The sequence below is a fragment of the Orcinus orca genome, chromosome 16, assembly GCF_937001465.1.
Source record: "Orcinus orca chromosome 16, mOrcOrc1.1, whole genome shotgun sequence".
NCBI classification, from domain to species: domain Eukaryota; kingdom Metazoa; phylum Chordata; class Mammalia; order Artiodactyla; family Delphinidae; genus Orcinus; species Orcinus orca.
The window spans coordinates 50797835-50809045 of NC_064574.1; the positions used below are offsets into that span (position 1 = coordinate 50797835).

At 55.0% G+C, this 11211-nt stretch overlaps 2 protein-coding genes across 7 annotated transcripts in view; one reads left to right on the top strand and one right to left on the bottom strand.

The window, feature by feature from the left end:
* Window positions 1–11046, top strand: part of CRAMP1 (cramped chromatin regulator homolog 1) — a 67950-nt gene extending 56904 nt beyond the window's left edge. For 2 of the 6 annotated variants that reach the window (XM_033429169.2, XM_033429173.2), the window contains 7 exons: window positions 325–406; window positions 1294–1694; window positions 2451–2513; window positions 3004–3250; window positions 4044–4208; window positions 5140–5285; window positions 7087–11046. In XM_033429169.2, coding sequence (XP_033285060.1) covers window positions 325–406; window positions 1294–1694; window positions 2451–2513; window positions 3004–3250; window positions 4044–4208; window positions 5140–5285; window positions 7087–7251 — 1269 coding nt within the window. In that variant the 3' untranslated portion in view covers window positions 7252–11046. The remainder of the gene's footprint in view (window positions 1–324; window positions 407–1293; window positions 1695–2450; window positions 2514–3003; window positions 3251–4043; window positions 4209–5139; window positions 5286–7086) is intronic. The other 4 variants (XM_033429171.2, XM_004270334.3, XM_033429170.2 and 1 more) reach the window with 4 other exon arrangements.
* IFT140 (intraflagellar transport 140) overlaps window positions 1–11211 on the bottom strand; it is a 188689-nt gene that overhangs the window by 129137 nt on the left and 48341 nt on the right. The window lies entirely within an intron of this gene.

Genomic DNA, 11211 nt, shown 5'->3' on the forward strand with positions numbered 1-11211 from the left:
TTGCATTCCAGCCAAATCCAGATGTTCTAGATAAAAGGTGGATTGTTCTGACATTCCCCCAGTTTTCCCTGGGGAGCTTCAATTCCCTAGGTTCTTTTTAGAGAGAACCCAGTGTTTAGGGGTCTGGGGTCTACAGAGCACAGCCATCCTCAGACTGTCTTGGAAGCCCTTGTGTCAGCAACTCTAGAACCAGAACCCCCATCTGGCTACACTCAGCTTCCTCTTCTCTAGAACATTCCTTTACAATCCAGCACTAGTTTCCTGGGTGATTTTCGGTATTGGGGTCTTTCCATCACCTGAATATTGCCAATTTTCCCTCCACAGAGAACACTGCTTCCTAGACCGTCTGAAAACCAGTCCCACAATGTCTGTTCCTTCTCCATCCTGTCGAATTCTTCCATAACTGGTAAGTGCCGGGGCTTCTCAGGGAAGCTTTCGCTCCTTACGTGCGCGGCCCCGTCTTTGGGAATTGCAGGCATTTGTTTCTGTGGCCCTTTGAATGACATTTCAAGCCTTCCTGGGTCTGTTCTATCAACATGGGCAGCGGTGTGGGCAGGCGTGGTCCCCTGACTGGTGGTCCACAGGCAGCTTCCTCCCAAGGTGGGCTCATACGGCCCTGGTTGGGGTGCTCCGCTTGGTTCAGTTTAGAGAAGGGTCTGTGGTCCACCCCATCCATGACATATTCTTGTCAGGCGTTTTATGGATCAGACGTGTCCTTAGGGTGTGCGACTCACGCTTTCATTTGGTCTGTAAGCTCAGTGGGGCCCTCACACTTTGCAGTAAATCTTACACAGTGAGACTCCTTCAGTGAAACACACATTCCATGACTTACCTTTTTATCAGTCTTGATTTTCACAAGACCCAGACAATTGCTCATTCTCACACCTACTTTTCAATGGCAGCCTGCCAGGAAGGAGCCCGCTTGCAGAGGCAGCACCTTGATCCTAGTCTGGTGCTCTGACCCCCTCAGAGGAGCCTGTAGCTCAGCTCAGGTGTGACAGACCCTTAAAGGGCTGTTCCCGTGGGCTGACAGTAGTGACCACAGCCATTCAGCAGCCCCCAGGAAGCGCAGTGGTGCCGCTGTCACGGGCGACAGTGCTTTCTCCCCACCGGGGCCCTGTGTGACCATTAACTTCCCCAAGTTAGCAAGTGTTGGGACGTTTGGTGGTTTCCAGCTCGGCTTCCATGATCCGGACGGTGGCCATGAAGGGGAGCTCGTGCAGCCCCCGCCGTGTGGCAAGAGGCCATCAGCTCATGTGCCTGACGCGTCTGCTTCCACTCTCATCCTCACAGGGAGAGGCTCCTTCCGGCCCATTCAGTCCTCCCTGACCAAAGCGGCTCTGTCCCGGCCGATTGTGCCCAAGGTCCTGCCACCCCAGGCCCCAGGCCACCTGGCCAGTAAGTCTCTGCGACTCTGCCCTGGCATGAAAATGAGGCCTGCACATGGGCTGTCCCCTCTGGGGCGCGTTTCAGGACGTCAGGAGACAAAGACTTGCACGTTGCTTCTGTTGCCAGGCGCTATCGACTTAGCAGCTAAAAGCGCCGGCATCATCCCTGGGAGCCCCCTCCCCGTCCTGGATGCCGATGGCTTGTCTGGCATCTCCCCGCTGTCTTCAGATGAGGTGACGGTGACTGTCTCGGGGCAGGACTCCACCGGCACCCACCAGAATGGAGACCCCATCCCCGCTGTAGGGGTGAGTGTGTTTAGAAGGGCTTCTCTGAGCTGCCACCAGCTTTTGGGATGGGATGGTCAGTCTCCAGTCCTGGTTTGAAAGCCAAGGCCATGAGCTGAGGTCGTGCTGGACTCCAGCTCTGCCTCTGGAGGGGACAGGCCTGCTGAGCGAGAGGAGCGTCACTGAACAGGGAAGTTTCAGCCTGAGTGAGACCATGTGGCGCAGCGGGTGGGGTGCGCTTGCCACGTGACCCAGGGAATCCGCAACTAAGATGGGCATGGAGGTCTGCCCGCAGTGAAGGTAGCCGGCCTGAACAGGAGGTCTGCCTGCAGCGAAGGTAGCCGGCCTGAACAGCAATGTCACCAAGTTGGCTGTCAGTCCACCCCTGACTCCCTGCTACTTGGGTGCTGCTTCAGCGGGCCCTGCTCTGCAGCCCCGCCAGCACTCCAGCTCCTCTGGTTCCTCCACCTGTTTGAGGGCTGCCTGAGGTGGGCAGGGCAGGCGGCCACTTAGGACTGCAGAGCCCAGCCCTGCCTGAGGACCCTGAGGTCGACCTCTTGCTAGGACTGGAGTTGATTGTGAATTGACAAATGGTCTCAAGTTTGGGGATGTGGGGGCGCACATTCTGAGAGCAATGGGCTTTCCTGTGCTCCCAGGGAAAGCTCTCCAGCCTACACCCCCGTGCTCCTGCCTGTTAGGAGCCGTGGGGTGGATGGCACTCCTCAGGAGCCAGGTGCTGGACCAGCGCTCACTGGCATACTCCTGGTGTTCTCGTAGGGCACAAGCGACCCGTTCATCAGTGTCCCCTCGAGGCAGGAGACGGTGGCAGACGGTTTCCAGGTAGAGTGTGCTGTTGGCTGCTGAGCAAAGTAGCTGCCCCAGGACCTCGTCCAGCGCTGGGCCCTACCCTCGTGGTCCTGCTCGTGGGCCCGGGCTTCCTCCTCATGATGCCCAGCGGCCGTCCTTCCCCGCACCTTGCCTCCTTGGTGCACATGCGGCTCCCATCTCAGGCTTCCTTTCTCCCCTCTCGGGCTGGCTGATTGAGACACAGTTCTGGAAGGACTAAGTTTTCTGGGCCGGGTAGGAGGAGGTCATCAGCTGGGGGTGGAAGCAGATCCAGGCCACCTCGGCCCGGCCTCCCAACTGTGCCATCCCTCAAGGGTTTCAGGAGAAGGAAGTTCCCTGAGTGTGTTTCTCGCTGGATGGATGAGTGACCGCTGGGGTCACTGCGTCTCTGTTGGTGTCCCCATCACTCAGTCACTGCTCTGCGGGACCAAGGTTGCTTTTTCATTGCTTGGTATGGACTGTCTGCTCTGTCGTGTCTCAACAGTATCTGTCTCCGCAGAACTCGCCCGTTCTCTCCTTATCCGAGCTGTCCAAGGCTCCTCTCCACAATGGGCTCTCCACACCGTTGGCCTCGTCGGAGGCCTCCAGCACCCGGCTCTCTCCGCCCAACGTCTCTGCTCTGCTGGACATCTCCCTGCCCGGCCCGCCCGAGGACGTGCTCTCGCAGGGAGAGCCCGCCACGCAGATCAGCGACTCCATCATCGAGATCGCCATCAGCTCCGGCCAGTACAGTAAGGAGCAGGGTGCCTCTGCACAGCCCTCCTGGAGTCAGTTCTCCCAGGGGCCTTGACCTCCCACCTGAGTGTTTGCCAGCCTCCAGGCACCTTGCTGTCCAGCTGTCCTGGGTGTTGAGCCTCTGCACCTACAAGGCGCTGCCCAGCCTTGGCAGGGGGAGTGCAGGCGGACAAGGCCTGTACAGGACCTGAGCCTGTTTGTGGTCTGGCAGGGCTGCCCCTGGCCTTGGGAGATAGAGCGGGCCCACGAGGCGTCTCCAGCCTGGGGATCAGGCAGGGCCGTTTCCTTGTCAGTTCTGAACCTGGGTTGGACACCTGCGGGGTTGTGGGTTTTAGGAGGGGTTGGACTGGTACCTGTGGGCCTTGGCTCCCCGAGCCTGTGGGGATGGTGCTGTGGGGCAGCGGTATGGTGGGCGCCAGCTGGTAGAGTTCAGACCGTGGATTCAGAGCTAATAGCTGGCAGCGTGTGGCCGTGGGCTGGTCACCGGCTCATTAGAGCCTGTTCTCCTTAGCAGTGTGTTGGGAGCCGCGGACATCTTGCAGGGCTGTCGTCAGCAGCAGGAGAGGGTGTAGGTGACGCCCTCAGCACAGGGCCTGCCTCCATCCGCTGTGGCCAGTGTCATTCTCTGAAGATGGGCACGGGTCCCTACTGTTGGGGGGCCCAGTGGGGTCCTGGGCCTCCCAGTTCAGCCGCGCATGCCACGCCACTCCATGGCCTTCTTGGTGGCAGGTGGGGGAAGTGGGGCTGTTCACCCCACATGTCGGCTCTGACCCAGATTTTGGTTGACAGGTGAAGGAGTCCCTCTTTCTCCAGCAAAACTGAACGGCAGTGACAGTTCCAAGAGTCTCCCCTCCCCGTCCAGCAGCCCCCAGCCAGACTGGATCGCCTCCCCGACCCACGACCCCCAGTGGTGCCCCAGCGACCCCACGGACTCCTCACTCAGCAGCTTGTTTGGTGAGTCTCTGTGGAGGGCAGCCGGAACAAGCAGAGCCAGAGTCTGGACTCTCCACGCTCCTGGCAGAGGGCCCCTCCAGGGCTGTTCCTTGGTATTTAGGGGTTTTTTCTGCATCAGTTACATGTGGGAAAGTGCCCAGGCCCCAGTGTGCAGGTCACTAGGCTTTGGCAGATGTGTAAACCCCGTAACCATGGCCACGTCCATCCTGCGGTCAGTCCCTTGTGCCCCTCCCCGCAGGCTCACTGACAAGGGCAGGGTGGAAGGAGCTGGCGTGTTGCGCCCTCTTTGCTCCCCTCCTTCTGTTCTGTGGTGGCACGGCAATGACAGATCGGAGCCTTCACAGGATGTGTTCATCCTCGTCACCACCGGTGCCTGTGGGACAGGAAGGGGCTGTTAGGGAAAGACGCACCAGCTTTGGTTTCCTGCACAGAGGAGTTTCTGAGGCACATCTGGGGTCCGTGCACTTTGCATTTGTAGAGAGCAGCCAGGGTGTGCACCCTGGCGTGGGGCGTGCTGTTTGCTGACCAACTGGGTCAGCACCGTGTGGGAGCACCACACCTGAAGGCCCCGAACAAGCCGGGTCTCTGGTCTGGGTGGTGCGGGAGAGCCAGCCCCCAATGCGCATTGCCTGCTCAGAAAGTCACAGAGAGCAGTGCAGACTCTGCAAAGTCGAACAGAAATCATGAGAAATTGGAAACAACCTTACATTGAGGTAGCAGTGGTGACCAGACAGTGGAACACTGTGGGGCCCCTAGAAAAATGAGATAGACTTTCCCAAGGCTCACCATGGGAGGAAAGGCAGATATGGCCTGATGCCTCCGTCTGGAGCACCGTGCCCATGCAAGCAACGAGATGCCTGCAGGGCCCAGCCGGGCCTCCCTGGACCAGTCCAGGCCTAGCCAGCTCAGGGCCTCTCCTTCCTCTCTGCAGCGAGCTTCATCTCCCCAGAGAAGAGCCGGAAGATGCTGCCAACCCCTGTCGGAACCAACAGCGGCACCTCCCTTCTGGGCCCCAGCCTGCTGGATGGCAACTCTCGCGACTCGTTTGTGTCCCGGTCCCTGGCTGATGTCGCCGAGGTAAGCGCACGACCTTTCCCCCAAGCCTGGGTGCCAGCCTCCATCCCAGAGCTGCCAGACCCTCCGGCAGACCCGTGTGGTTACTCAGAACTGCTCACCAAGATTTACATGTCAGGAGCCGTCATGGACAGAGCCCAGCCTCTGACTGCTCCTGAGAGGGAATCTCTGCCAGTACTGGCCCGGCATTTGTCCCACTGGCAGCAGGTGACAGACCCTGAGTCAGGGCTGAGCCCGGGGCTCTGAAGGCAGCTCTGGGTCTTGTGTATCCTCCACCAGCTGTGTGACCTCGGGCAGGGACTCTGTGTCCCCCTGCTCAGTCTCCTGATCTGCAGAGGAGAAGAGGCAGTAGTGGCGGTGCCATCGTTGCTGCCACCTGACAGAGGGGACCCTTGAGCAGCATCTTGGTGTCGTTGCTCGTGGCTGACCTGCCGAATGGAGGGAGGGCTGCTGCAGAGGCTCCTCTGCGATCACGTGATGACCCGGGAGTCATGCTGTGGCAGTGTGTCACCCCCATGTTCTGCCTGGAATGCAGCATCCCTCTTTTCTTTGTCCAGGCCGCTGCCTCACACAACCACCCAGGCCTCCATCCCACTAGGTTTGAGTGGTATCTGTGGGCAAGTAGGGCTGAGGGAGTGAAGACGGGTACATTTAACTAAGACTCCAGGCGTGAAGTAACAGGTACTGTAGGAGTTTAGACAGAGGCTGTGCTGAGTGGAGAACCTAAGTCTAGAATGCCCCTGGCCCAACCCCCAGCTCATTGTTGAAGTCCTAGAGCAGCATCTCCCCAACACCGGCTCCCTGGGCTGTCGAGGCACTTGTGGGGGGCCCTCGAGCATTTCATAGTCGATACTCGGGGGGAACCTGGATCAAACAAAGCTCACACAGCTGCTTCCCAGGATGCCTCAGCTTCTCGGTGTCCGGACGTAAATCTCGAGATCCGAGGGGATTTTGAAAACAAATTTCAGTTTTTTTGAAATTTCTTGTAGTTAAAAAGTTTAAAGTTCAGTCCATCCTGTGCTCTACTCAGAATTTTCCGAAGGCTTCTCATCTGTATTTGTTCATTACATCAAGCAGTTTGTTAATGAATATTAATTGAGGGCCTACTAGATGCCGGGCACTGCTACAGGCCCAGAATGGACAAATTAAAGGCCCCATCCCCATGAGGCCGACAGTCCGGTGCTGGAGGTGCGGGAGGAGACAGTAAACTCCCTGGCTCTGCCCACAGGACAGTCCTGATGCGTGAGGCCCCACTGTGCACACTCTGGTCTCCTCTACTCTCTGCCTTACTCACTGTCACATCCACCATCTTTCTTGTTTCTTGAACAGCCGGCTGTTCCCACCTTAGGGCCTTTGCACCTGCTGTTTCTTCTCACGGGAATGTGCTTCCCTCGTGGCTTTACATGACTTGCTCCCACACTTCTGCTCACACCCCGCCTCAGAAAACCCTCCTCTGACACGCAAGCCCGTGGCAAACTTGCTCCTCCACTTCTGTCTCCTTCAGGCCACCCCACAGTCCCTAGTTCTGCTGCCTTCCCTCTGCCTCTCTGTCCACTGACCGTCCTCGCCGGGGACCCACCACTCTGACCCGACAGCTGGGCGGCCGGGCTCACAGTGCATACTTGTCCACAGAGCGAGTGTTCGCAGTGATGGAGGTGATTCTGAGGTTGTCCCTGTAGTGCGGGGGCCGCTGTTACGTGGCCGCCGGAGGGACTCTCACCCTCATTGTAGAGGGAGTTGCGCTTAAGTCTGGCCGTGGTGGCCAGCTGCATGCTCACTCGTCTCCCCGTGTCCTCTCCCACAGGTTGTGGATTCCCAGCTGGTGTGCATGATGAACGAAAACAGCATCGATTACATATCCCGGTTCAACGATCTGGCCCAAGAGCTGTCCATCGCTGAGCCTGGCCGCCGAGAGGTTCTGTTTGATGGCGGTGGAGGTGGCCCCCCGGTCGGTGACCTGTCCCAGTGACTGTGCCTCATGGCTGGGGCAGCCCGGAGGCTGCAGAGGACAGCTTACGGGGTTGGTGGTCCTCGAGCATCATAGGGGTAGCCCTCTTTAGAAGAGAGAAAACATAAATCAAGCCTGGACTCCCAGGAGACAGTCTGAACAGAGGCACCTCTGCACCCAGAACGTGCAACGTGCACACAGCCATGTCCCAGCAGGCCGAGGCAGTGGTGGCCAGGCGATGAGGGAGCGTCCTCGGCAAGGCCAGTGTCAGATGTGGCCCTGGCGTCGGACCCACCCCCTGCCAGGAGCATGTGTTAGGGTCTGCATGGTACCCACGCTTCTGCCTCGGTCATTGTGTCAGACGTTTCAGGGTGTTTTCTTTCTGAGAGAAAAGAGTGGTGGGCCTGGCTGTCGTCGTTATGGCCTGGGAGCTGTGACCTCCTGCTCTCTGCAGGGAGGCTCCAGGGCATTGCTGCCTTCTTTGCGCCAAACCCACTCCCTGCTTCAGTTTTTCCCTCTGCAATGCGAGGACGAGGAGGACAGCTGGGCATGACCTGAGACAGCGGGCACTGCAGAGGACACTCCAATCATGGGGCAGTGGGAGGGTCCCAGGTCAGTGCAACTGGTGCCACCTCCCCAGAAATCCTGACCATGGCCTAGTGCTTCCTCATCTGGAGCTTTTGTTCTGACTGACTCAACAGGAAGGGGGAAAAGAATCATGTCTTATGCGGGTTGTGTGGACTTTTTAAAAAATCCCGCTAAGCTGGTCAGAAAATGCTTTTCTCGTATTTTGAGAATTAGGAGACATTGGAGAGGAAGAACAGGGTTCCTGTTTGGTTGGTTTCTTCCCCGCGTCTATCTGCACACTTCTTCTCGGTGACCTGAGATGTTATTTCTCTCTATTAGGGTGATCCCCAAGCGCTCATTTGACTACAGATAAGACTTTCCTGATGATCTTGAACTTCTGACATGTTTCTGCCTAGCATTTTGGACAGATGCCATTTGCAGGGAAAGTTCTCTCTTCCTTTCCTTGGCATCAGTGCAGAGTATGCCCCAATGCATATGTCTAATCCCTTGCTTGTATTTCTGCCTCATGGTCTCCTGTTTCTCTTCCTCCTGTTCAGGGAATCCAGGCAAGGGTCAGACATCACGCGCAGTCAGGGTGCACTGAAACCACATCCCTCTGGTGTGCTCCTTGAGCCTCCTCGGATGACCAGCCGTCACCATCTCGGGTAGTGCAACATCCAGTCTTTCCCCAGAATGGAGTTAACACAGCTCCTCTGCCTTCTCAGCCTTGCGGGGCCAAACACACAAACCACCATCCAGGCACACCTATGTGGCTGGGCACCAGTGCTGTGGTGTTGGGGCACCACCCCACCTGCTGCTTACCCCTGCCCGGCAGCTGCAGTCAGTGTGGCTTCTTGAATCCGCCCCAGCCCACTACTGTTAGTGTTCATCACCTTGCCTCTCTCCCAGCTCACTGTGGACCGGCAGCCTTCGAGGCCAGCTGGGCCCTCTCCTGTGGTTCCTCCCCCTGCCCGCCCACCCCCCCCCCCGCCCCCCGCGAAGAGATGAGCCAGTGTGCAAGGAGAGGGGAAGGTCCTTCGCGAGTACAAGCAGAAGGGCCGCTCTTGATCCTGCCGCCTCCCCAGCGTGGTCAGCTGCTCCAGGCTGCAGGCCGGGTTGTCCCCTCCAAGCTGCAGAGGAAGCGGGACAGTGGCTTCCAGGCGATAGCTTCCTTCCTTCCTCTCCAGCTTTCCTCAGAGCTCTTGCCTGTCATGTGGCCTCCCTCTTTCAGATCTGGATTTAGGCACAAACATCACTAAGAAAAGCCTGTGTGGGCAGCCCTCCTGGGCTCTTGAAAAAACAGTCCCAAAGCTCTGGAGGTCTGAAAGAAAGGGATGTGGTACCACTTTAAGAGAGATAGACAGCAGTATTTGAGTCCAGAGTCTCTTTAAACTAGCTTGTGTTTTGTGATCAATGTATCAGCTTCCTGAAATTAGCACCTTATTGAGCCAAACAAGATCAGTAGGTCTGTCTCTGGGCATCCGACCCGGTTAGATCCACAGTGGATCAGGCCAAGGTTAGGCCACTGCCAGCTTTCTTGTATTCCCACTGTCTGGGACCAGAGATGCCAAGTAGCATTACTGCATCAATGCAGGGGGCAGTGCCCAGTGGCAGTGGGCACTGTGCCAGGGACAGTAGCGATCCCGAGCTGCTTATCCATCAGGGGACACCCCACAGTAGTCTGGTCGGTAGGTTGGCACCTGTCACCTGGTGGACGTCCAGCAGGAGGAAAACTCTGGAGATCTGGATAAGACTTTGTTGGCCGTTTATTCAGCAGCATGTCCCTCTTGGGTCTCCCACACAGACTCCATTTGGGAGTAGCTGACTGCTCAGTGTCATCCAGTGGGGAGGTGAGTTGCGGAGGAGAGTGGACTGACTCTTCTCAAACCTTTAATAAAGCTGACATGATTTCAGAGAACCCTGCTTCTCTAGCAACCAGACAGGTATAAGCATTTGCCTGCCATATTAAGGAAAAATGGTGTCATCTGTAGCATTAAAATGATGGATGCCTTTTCTCCCAACCTAAATGATTATATATGTATGAAAATAAGCAACTGTTATGTTAAAGGCTGGAATTTTTCAAAAGACCCAAGCAGAGACACCTCCCACTTCTGCGTCTCCCTCTGCCCTTCCAGCGGAAGTTGTGATAGTGTCAGTATACACCTGTGGCTTCCTCTGTGCATTTGAGCATGTTGTGATTAAGACCAGGTCAGTTTCTCAGAAAAATCTTCCCCTAGTCACTCTAATGTTGTTAGGGATCTTTTTGCTGATTCATCTCTTCTAAAGATTGAGACTGAATATCTTCGGTCTCAAGGGAGTTGTTTTTGCCTTGATTCTTCATTGTGAATATCCAGTGATGAGCATTCCATTCTTCAGAAGGTGCAGAGGCAAGTTGAAGTTCGTGATTCCACATAAGGTTCGTGATGGCATTTTTCTCATCCCTCTGTGTCTTCTGGGCGTAGGGTACTTGCTCAGGGAGTGGGGGTATTTGGAACCCTTTCATCGGTTCATCCACTTGCTTTCCCACCTCAGTCCCATTCTCTAGCATTCTGTACCATAGCCTCATTACTGGTGGTGTCTTTTCAGTTTAATAGCATAACTAGATCACACCATTGAATCCAAACATGTACAAAGAACAGTCATAGAATAAAAGACACTTGAAACAAGTGGAGGAGGAAAACAGCAGTTGCTTTTTCTTTTTCTTTTAACATTGAGATCTATCAGATGCATTTAGGAGGTAATATGGCACTTTGTCTTAAGAAAAAAAAGAAAGAAACCCACAGCAAACCTTTCCTGACTTGTCAAAACTCTCCTAATCCTACAGTAACTTGTAAGTCGTGTTAGGTGAGGTAAGTCTTGGAAGCACTACAGTAGCCCATGCCCTTTGTTCTGTAACAGGATAACCGGCTCTAGAGCTTCTGGGCAGCAGAACTTATTGCTGTTTTTTATAATAATCGTTAAGCCATATCATCTAAGGTTTTCGGCTTGAGATGTGAATTTGTTTTATAGATTATAAATATACATATGCAGTGTATGTATAAAGCAGAATGCCTGTCCTTCCTGATTATTTTTTGTACCATATTGTAAATTATATTATTTATTCTTTATCAATTTGGGGAATAAAAGGTGTTTGGTTATTTAATATAATAAACAAAAGCTGTTAAACTTCTTATGTTTAAATTTCCAGTTCAACTTGTAAATCTGTTTTTATTATTGTGCATAAATACATACTAATACTTGATCTAATAATTACTGTTTCTGCTTTTTTCTTTTTAAGTGTGCACTTTGCAAACAGCCCAAGTGGCTCTCATCTGGTGAGATCTCAGAGGAATCGATGGGCTGTCCACAATGTAACTGAGCAACAATACAATGCTGAATGTGTTTTGTTTTTTTGAGCTAGAAATCAGACAGCTG